At 42.9% G+C, this 9,858-nt stretch overlaps 1 protein-coding gene across 1 annotated transcript; it reads left to right on the top strand.

Moving 5' to 3' along the window:
• The first annotated feature begins 4,174 nt into the window (after window positions 1–4,174).
• On the top strand, window positions 4,175–7,499 carry LOC139396911 (PR domain zinc finger protein 8-like). The gene is made up of 3 exons (XM_071143841.1): window positions 4,175–4,401; window positions 4,839–5,073; window positions 5,865–7,499. Exons 1-3 carry the CDS (start codon window positions 4,183–4,185, stop codon window positions 7,223–7,225), a joined length of 1,815 nt encoding a protein of 604 aa, XP_070999942.1. The 5' UTR covers window positions 4,175–4,182; the 3' UTR covers window positions 7,226–7,499.
• Window positions 7,500–9,858: the final 2,359 nt, after the last annotated feature.

The following is a 9,858-nucleotide window of genomic DNA, read 5'->3' as shown; positions in this document are numbered from 1 at the left end:
CCCTGTTATGGTCTACCCTGTTACGGTCAACCCTGTTATGGTCAACCCTGCTACGGTCAACCCTGGTATGGTCAACCCTGTTATGGTCAACGCTGTTACGGTCAACCCTGTTATGGTCTACCCTGTTATGGTCAACCCTGTTACAGTCAACCCTGTTATGGTCAACCCTGTTATGCTGTTATGGTCAACCCTGTTATGGTCAACCCTGTTATGGTCAACCCTGTTATGCTGTTACGGTCAACCCTGTTATTGTCAACCCTGTTACAGTCAACCCTGTTACGGTCAACCCTGTTATGGTCAACCTTCTTACTTTATTTGGCACTTAATAAGCACTTACTGTAGTATGTTTTCCCCCAACTCCTTTGTGAAATGGGAAAAATAGTTGTTTTTTATACAGTTGAACATGTGCTCTTTGTGGCAGAATGTTCAAATTAGGTGAAATCAAAAGTTGTTTTTATTTTGGTCCAAGTTAAACTTCTCAAAAAGCACCTTTTTTTGGTGGAAATACCCATTATCTTATACGACATACAACATCTTTGTTCAGAACACCAGAGTTCTGCTGGTTTCTGCTATTCTCTCCGTTAAATTCAGAAGTCTCGAATCCATAAAAATCCACTCGCGCTCAGCAAATGAACATAGAACATGACGACATCAGATTGTAGACTATCCTGGTTTTAATCAGCGGTTGTCGCTAACACAGATTATCACTTTTAAAAAAAAATGTTTACCTTTATTTAACTAGGCAAATACTTATTTACAAATATTTAACAAATACTTATTTACAGTACAATGACGGCCTACCCCGGGTAAACCCCGTCGACGCTGGGACAATTCCCAATCGAGGCAGCCTGCAGCCTGGATTCGAACCAGGTACTGCAGTGACGCCTCTTAGCACTGAGATGCAGTATCTTAGACCATTGGCGCCACTCGGGAGCATCATCAGCCGGGTTGGCTCAGTAGTGGAGCGGCTGATGATATCCATAAAGATGATGCTTGGCCCTTTTGCTCCGGACGATGGGCACGGGCCGGGCAGGTGTCCACGAGGCTCCCTCCCGACTTCCTGCTGCGAAGAGTCGCGTGCGGAGCGCAGCGGGAAAGGAAAGGCGCAGTAGCTCTGCGAAAAGAACACTTTGGAGATGATGGTGATGGTAAGGAGACAGAATAATATCGATGTCCATATTATCCATGGGACATTCATATTACTGTCTTTTACATGAACTTCAAATAAGATAATAATAACAATAATAACAATAATAATAAAAAATTATAATAACAATATTTAGACAAAATCCCAGAACATATATAATACCTGTAGCTTCAATTCAATATTTATCTAAGAGAATAGAAGAAGAAGACACAATCCTACTGTGAAAAATCTATTATTAGATTATAATAATTAGCTATTCGGGTTAAAAATCCTTCATTTGCCTCGTATAAAATCCTATATATTGGGATGCTGTGCTCCCGCAACTGAAAACTATGACACAGGCCTAATAATAATGAAATAAAATAAAATGTTTTCTGCTCGGCTATGGCACTTTGTATGTAGCCTGGATATTACCTATACATCTCATCAAATGACAGTCGGTCAGTGAAGAGTTAAAGGGAGGAGACGCCGAGTGACACGCCTCATTGGGCATATTATGTGCTGCAAACAAAACGTGTGTCTGTGTGTGTGTGTGTGTGTCAGTCAGCCAGTGCATTGCGCCCCTTCTCCATGCCTCTCTCTCTCTCTCTTTCTCTCTCTCTCTCTCCCTCTGCCTCTGCAGCGAAGGGCTATATCTGCGGCACCACTGTCACTTTCACGACCACACAGGGACATGTACTGACGCCGAGGGGAGGACTTGATCGTAACCTGCTCTCGAAGGCGGCAAATTGATTCCAGCATCATTTTTTTGTGGATTATTATTTATTTCAACAACAACAACAACAACAACAACAACAACAACAACAACAAAAGGTACGTAGTTTACAACCTACATTTGGTATGCGTTTTAAATGTTTGTTAGGAATCGAGAGAAAGACAGACAACACCACAAAGCAGTCGCCTAGACAGCATCCTTGCTGCGGTCTATGAATGGACCGTCGTGTAAGGCTGGATACAACGCTCCGCAGATGTAAGGGGGCGAGGAGACAAAACGGAAAAAAAATTCAGTACTTGCATTGATTTAGGACAGTTTTTTTTTTTTTTAGACTGACAAGGCACCCAGATTTAAGAGTAAAACACGCTCTGAAATAGAGGGCAGAAGGTTGAATGGGTTGGCCTCATTCGTTTTATGGATGCGCATACATTCCGGGTGCTATTCTCTCTCATTTAGCTCAGATGCATATTCATTGGAGCTTTTGTATGGCTTTTCCCTGGTGAGAGAGCGACCTTTTAAGTCACAAAAGAACCGGCTATATAGGGGATGGAGCGAAAAATTGCTTTTCTGAAAGCGTCGTCGGTCTCTAGTTGAAGGGTTGCATTTGGTGGATAACATATAATTGCCCAAATAAGAGGAGATTGTAATTGCTACAAACTATTTCTCTCTCCACCAATCCAGCTGAAGAGAAAAGTTATTTTATTTTTTTTTGTTCGGCCGGTCAGAACGTTTCTTGAACGATAAGTTTTTGACGGAAGCGCGTCTGAAAAGAGGAACGTTTGGGTTTTGATCCGCATGCAGACTCCAGTGTGTTTTGCTTTTAGTCTGAGACACAAAAAGCCAAATGAATGGAAAACAAATCATGATCCATCATCAGACAGCAGACAAGGAACAACATCTCACGGCGCGTGATGACATGCAAAGGCCTGTCCAATATTATATTCGACTTGTCAGTGTTTTAAAACCTTGTTAATACACGTTTACTATGCATGCCATAGTATCTTCACATTGTAAATGTTATGTATAGTCTGAAGGGAGATACTCCAAGGCAGCATGATTTTAAAAAAACAATACAAATAAAAAATACATTATCTGTTGAATAGCATACGTGCATAACATTTATATAGGCATAGTCTGTAACATGACACAAAAATAACATGTAAAAACAAAAAAAAAAAAAAATAACACATGGAATTAGATAATACGACGTGCAATCAGTATCGTTATAACATTGTAAATATTTGTCCGATTGTCCTCTCGACGCGCCTGTTTTAGCCAATCCACGCCGTGTCCACCGTTGTGTCTCTTCGGGCCTACGCGTAATTGAAATGAACAAGTGGCTAAGAAAAGGCACATAGATCCCAGCTGCGTAACGCGTTGCAGGCCAGAGGAACTGGTCTCCACGTCACCCGGAAAATACACCAATTCAGAAAGTAAATGAGAGAAAAACAAATAATAATTAACTCCGCGTGCAGCCTTAATTACTGTCTCGAGAGGGGAAAGTGGTGGATTATGGTAATGAGTGGACATACGTTTCGAGCGCGTGTAGAAATGGAGCGGAGAGGGTAGATGACGTGAAAATCGGTGACTTTTGACAGTCCACTCCAAATCCATTCGATATACTCTCATTTATACAGACCTCGTCATTTCTTACTGCTATATTTTTCTTCTTCCAGGCTACAATTAGTTTACACACTTGTAATAAATTAGGGTTTGAGGTGGATGTGGCTGCAGTGTGAATTTACAATAGCCTAGAATAAAGCATTTGTGATATTAATTCAGCTGCTTGACGTAATTAATATTATAATTATCAACAAAATTATTGGATCCAGGGATAATATATTATTATCATTGTCATTATTATCATACACTTTATGTGTTATTATAATTTTTGTTGTTGTTGATGGTTATCATTATTAGGCTATATTAACATAATCATTAATACCATTGTTATTATTCCGTTTAGGCCCATGCAATTATTTTCTCACTATTAACAGCTATTCCAAACAGCACTTGTGAATACCACGGAAATATAGGCAAGCAACCATACTCTTTGAAATTGATAGGCCACTCTCATTGTACAATAGACTTCAATTAATTAAAACGCACAGCCCCCCCCCCCCCCCAAAAAAAAGGCACTTTCCCAGTCCAGAATGGCCGTGACAGCTGAGTCCTATGTACTTAGCCAACCTTCTCACGGAGTGCCAATTTATTTCACCTCCTCATCATCTAGACCATTTGTATATTACATTTTTATTTTATTTTATTCAGTATCTCTCTCTCTCTTTCTCTTTTGTCTGTCCGCAAACAACAGCCAACGATGGAGGAATCCAGCTCACATAAGTTGGTTTGGGACGGCGACGCCAAAGCAGTGCAGCAGTGTCTAACGGATATATTCACCAGCGTTTACACCACATGTGACATTCCGGAAAATGCCATTTTCGGCCCTTGTGTTTTGAGCCACACGTCGTTGTATGACAGCATAGCCTTCGTAGCGCTCAAATCAACGGATAAACGAACTGCGCCCTACATATTCCGGGTAAGGCAATAATAATATTGTGATTTTTTTTTTTCGAGAATGATAATACTCATAATATTCTTTATTTACGATTTCATTACATCTCCTTATTCCGACTGAATTAAATTGTCTGCCGTTTGGTTGATTTATCATTAGGCCTATCGCAACCAGAGTAGAAGATTAAAAAAATAAGATACAAAGATTCTCATGGCGATAGTGTGAAACCTATATGATTTATATTAGACCCAATTGGACGTGTTATCTTACAAGATAGCGTGCAGGTTATAATGTATATGAATAGTTGCACAGCCAAAACACATTCAAAATAGCCTATATTTATATTACATTTTTTGGTCAGCCTATATGTTTAACGATTAGAACGAATGCTGCAGCACGGACTTCTCGTTTGGGTCCAACTAACGGATTTGCCTCGCTTTCTGTCACCGTTCAACGCGCAGGTGGACACGTCAGCAGCCAACAGCACGTCCGAGGGCTTGATGTGGCTGCGGCTCGTGCAGTCGGCGCGGGACCGGGACGAGCAGAACCTCGAGGCCTACGTGAAGAACGGACAGCTGTTCTACCGGTCCCTCCGGAGGATCGAGAAGGACGAGGAGCTGTTGGTCTGGTACGGGAAAGACCTGATTGAGCTGCTGCTGCTGCTCAGTGCCGGTAAAGCGCCGGTCAAGGCCAAGGGTGAGTTAGTAGCCTGGCTGAATAGTGTAGATCGCTGAATAGTGTAGATGGCTGAATAGTGTAGATGGCTGAATAGTGTAGATCGCTGAATAGTGTAGATCGCTGAATAGTGTAGATCGCTGAATAGTGTAGACGGTCTAGAGACGGTTTGCATTGAAGCGTTCCATTTCAGTTGGCTGGTTTGTAGTTTCTGTCTTGATAATCATCCATCAAAATAATTCCAATAGTCATATTCAGTTTAAATTTAAAGTGATATAAGAATATAATATAACAGCTGTTGTCAAATTCTTTGGTGTTTTTTTAAATATTTTTTTACGTAATATGTAATTGTTGTACTGTATGTGTGTTTATAGTTTTGTTTAACGTTGAGTTAGTGTATGTCAATTGTTTTGTCTGAAACGTTGCTCCCCCCTGGTGCTAATGGACCAGGAGGTCTCTCTTGGAACAGAGATGTTATCTCAATGAGAAAAAAAACCTGTATGAATAAAAGTGAAATAAAAGTAAACTAAATAAAAACAAATAAGACCATATTGTACATTTACAATCATTTACACACACAGTTGAGGGTAAATAAATAGTGTAAATTAGGTGTCCAAAAATGAATGCAATATGCCTATTCTGTATTTATAATTTATAGGTTATATTAATCAGAAGAGGATGGTCCTATTTCAGCTTTACCAAAACATTACAGGACCCACTACTGTTGTTTTTTTTAGGAAGATACTGAATATTAGCAAGATTTTTGTTTCTTTCTGAATGACTGACATTATTTTCCTTCTATCCATTTCCAGGGTCCACTCCCTACTCCTGTCCTGACTGCAACCAGCGCTTCCAGTTTGAGTTCCCCTTCCTGGCCCATCTGAGGTTCCGCTGCACCAAGAGACTACAGAGCATGGCGGCAGGCAGTGTGGACGAGGAGGTCCCCAGTAAGGAGCCAAGCACTGAGCGCCCTAATCCCAACCCTACTACCACCGCACCCACCAGAGCTAGCCCTAAACTGGGCCGCTCGGATGGGGACAGCGCCAAACCCTCCACAGACTTCCATAACCTAGCCAGAGACCTCGAGAACAGTCGCACCAGTCCGCCGAGCGACCGCGAGGCTGAGATCCGCAGCGAGAGCTCTGGGAAGAGGAAGTTCTCCGATGTGGAGGACAGAGTGAAGGATGGTAGCAGGGCCTCTCTGAGTCTGTCTCAGTCTCACAAGTCTAAGGAGGAGCTGGCTAGCTCGGCACAGAACTATCGGGGAGTGTACGGCCTGGAGGAGAAACGACGAGGGCCGACGTACTCCCCTCCAGGGTTGGGGTCCACTGAGTCGGGCGGTGAGGGTAAACGCAGCGCCTTCACCGAAGTCAAGAAGTCTCCACAGAGCCTAAAGACGCACGGTAACAGCGGCAGCACCAAAAACCTCCAGAGCTCTAACGTCGAAAACAAGGACGGAGGTCGGCCCGGCCCCGTCAACAACCCTCCCCAGGAGAAGCATCTCAACATCAGGCAGGTTCTGTCGGAGACTCAGCCTGTCCAGCCACAGACCCGCATGGAGGCCTCTCCGCTAGGGAGCGCCTTCACCTCCGTAGCCCAGCATGGTGGGGGGAACAGCGGGGAGAGGAAGAGCGCATTCAGCCAACCCTCCCGCCACGCTACCTCCTCCTTCTCCCAGATCTCTCCTCTGGTCATGACCACGCCCAAACTCCTGGACTGCCACCCTGCGGTGGGCGACACCATCTCCTCCTCTAGACTCTACCAGGCTGACCACCTGGCCGCCAAACTCCACGGCGCCGAACTGGGCGCCAACTGCCCCGTGCCGGGCGCTATGTCCAAGCAGAGCCCGTTCCTCTACACAGCGGCTGCTGCCACAGCCTTCTGGCCTAAGAGCCAGGGCCACATCCAGCTGCAGATGCCCTCAGCATTAACCTTACTCCCTCCCTCCTTCACCTCTCTGTGTCTGCCCGCCCAGAACTGGTGCGCCAAGTGCAACGCCTCCTTCCGTATGACCTCTGACCTGGTGTACCACATGAGGTCGCACCACAAGAAGGAGTTCGCCATGGAGCCGATGGTTAAGAGGAGGCGGGAGGAGAAACTCAAGTGTCCAATCTGTAACGAGTCGTTCAGGGAGAGGCACCACCTCTCGCGTCACATGACCTCCCACAATTGACATTCAGATCAATAACAGACCGTTTTCACACTGCTAGGGGGCCGAACCGAGTCGAGCTGTACTGGCCTGGTTACGGAAATACATTTTGATGAAGGAAGCCTTGCTTGAAAGGACAGTGTGTAAAGAATATACTGTAGACGAACCAGCACAGTAAGGTTTGAGTCGGCACGATAGTGGGAAAAAGGGTATCACATCACAGACCATGGGGAGGAACTTTTTTGCTGACTGACTGACTGGCTGAGTGGGTATATGACTGGCTAGCTGGCTGACACTGACTGGCTGGCTGGCTGGCTGGCTGGCTGGCTGACACTGACTGGCTATATGACTGGCTGGCTGACTGGCTGGCTATATGACTGGCTGGCTGGCTGACACTGACTGGCTGGCTGGCTGGCTGGCTGGCTGGCTGGCTAGCTGGCTGGCTGGCTGGCTGACACTGACTGGCTGGCTGGCTGGCTGACACTGACTGGCTGGCTGGCTGGCTGGCTGGCTGGCTGGCTGGCTGACTGAATGGCTGGACATACACGACTTAAAGGAGCACTTGTTTTCAACACAGACAATTATTATCATTCCTTGAGTCTGTTTTTGGTTTCTTCTTCAAATGTCATGTTTCTTTATGCTAATGCGTTTTGACTTCAGAAATGAATTAATTTATCTTATGAAGCACTTACAATTTGGTAAATAAGGGAAGATAAGAATATGTGTATTTAAATGTACAGTACGTTTGGGATTTTATATTATATAAAGACATATATATAGAAAATGATAAATAAAAAATAATTACATGACATGGTTTTACTATTCAATACGTTTTTTTTCATGTTCACTTTAAAAGGCTGGATGATATTGACACAAAGGAGGATATGACGTCAGACAGACTGACTATATTTCCGAGTGCACCGTGTGACAATAGGTATTGATGCAATCTATACAGTTACGATGTACATACCTGGTTTGTTCGAAAAACAAAGTGTAATATTTTGTGTCGGTGGGGAATACAGTAGTTTCAGGGTTTCTTTCTTCACGCTGAAATTCACTACTTGATAGTTTACCTGATCATGTTGAATGATTTGACAATAAAATAGCTTTATTTTCATCTCTATGTGTGGAGCCTGTGTTTATACAAAATAACAATGTAAAGAAATTAGATTTACCAAGGTTGTAGGTAGGAATATAAACCATGTAATATAAATCCACGCGTTTAAGGTTTGCACATGCCTAACTAAATCACAGACCTACTTGGAGATCGTCGAATAACGCAACTACTGGTCGAAAGATGAGCCAATTATTATTTTTTTTAACAAGTAAATGTTTTAGGCTGACAAAAAAATGGTCATAAATCCATCTCAAAGATATAACGGTCATTGACCGTATTCTGGTTAGCACGTTTATTTCAGCCTTTGTACACATAAAGAGGAGACTTGTTTGTTTCGCCCATTCTTAATTAACACGCTGTGTTGGCTAATAAAACACATATGATTTGGTGGCCCATACTGTATGAAAAGAAGATCGGGATTCTGACAATGAAAGCATATTTTCTGCAGTCCTATTCTGTAATCACATGAGAGGTGTACATTTAGCTTGGTCCATGTCTGCTAAAGTCGGATTTTCCTGATCCTGAGAGATCTGGGCCTCGTTTCCCAGAGCATTTGTAGCGTTACGATCATACTTAGAACCATTTTACAAGATATATTTAGTAGCCGAGCTGTTTCCCCGCGTCTTCGTTAATATCATGCTAACGTTAAACGCAACATTAGAGGATATTTTTTGTTGTTGCCCTTCCGCGTCACTTCATTAACAGAAGATGTCCGATGAACAGAGAATCAAGAGACGGTCTGTGACCGCAGATAACTTCAGTACGAATTTGACTACAAATACAAAGTTCCCAAAAGTGTTTTGCACTTGTTACAAACAAGGGAAGGATTAAAAACCGAGACGACTGCATTACACAATACATATAGGATACACGAGCCAATATAGGCTATTTCAATCATATTTTAATCCATTTCACTTTCAATCAAATGAGTTCTATTTTGCGACACGGCTGATGTCTGTAATTTGTGCCTCACTGTGTTTCATGGTGTGTGACAAGAGGAGCGCAACGATGTGCCCAATCTGGGATTTAACCTAGTGTATTAGTATTGGGTGAGCGTAATAAACCGCCTCAGTAGCCTATTTGCAGCCATGGGTGGTAATATCTCTCTATTTGAGCTGATCCGTCTTCAGTATTGTGGAATAATTCTATTGTTAAATGAAGATTGTAATAGAGAAAGCAGATCCGCTTTTCTTTCCGTGTTATCAGTGTCGACAAGCGGCCTAATGACGCACTGCGAACGTCCTCTCTCTACATGCTTGTTTGGGGAAACGCATAAAGAGCTGGCTCATAAATAACGTTGCATCTGGTATGATCATCTTCATGCAAACTGGGAAACGAGGCCCTGTATAATAATAAATATAACCATTATAATAATAATTTCACCAGAAATATTGTATATTTACTGTTTCATTTTAATTTCCTGGTATAATCATGATTATTATTATTATTTTAAATAATGATTGCGTTTTACAGGTCAACACAGAATTAGGCCTATTGTGTCGAGATAAAGTAGCATAAAACAAACAATAGCTGATACACA

This window comes from Oncorhynchus clarkii, unplaced genomic scaffold, assembly GCF_045791955.1.
Source record: "Oncorhynchus clarkii lewisi isolate Uvic-CL-2024 unplaced genomic scaffold, UVic_Ocla_1.0 unplaced_contig_4609_pilon_pilon, whole genome shotgun sequence".
Taxonomy (NCBI): Eukaryota; Metazoa; Chordata; class Actinopteri; order Salmoniformes; family Salmonidae; genus Oncorhynchus; species Oncorhynchus clarkii.
The sequence above is the reverse complement of the archived record's forward strand: the minus strand, read 5'-3'. Positions and strand labels throughout refer to the sequence as shown.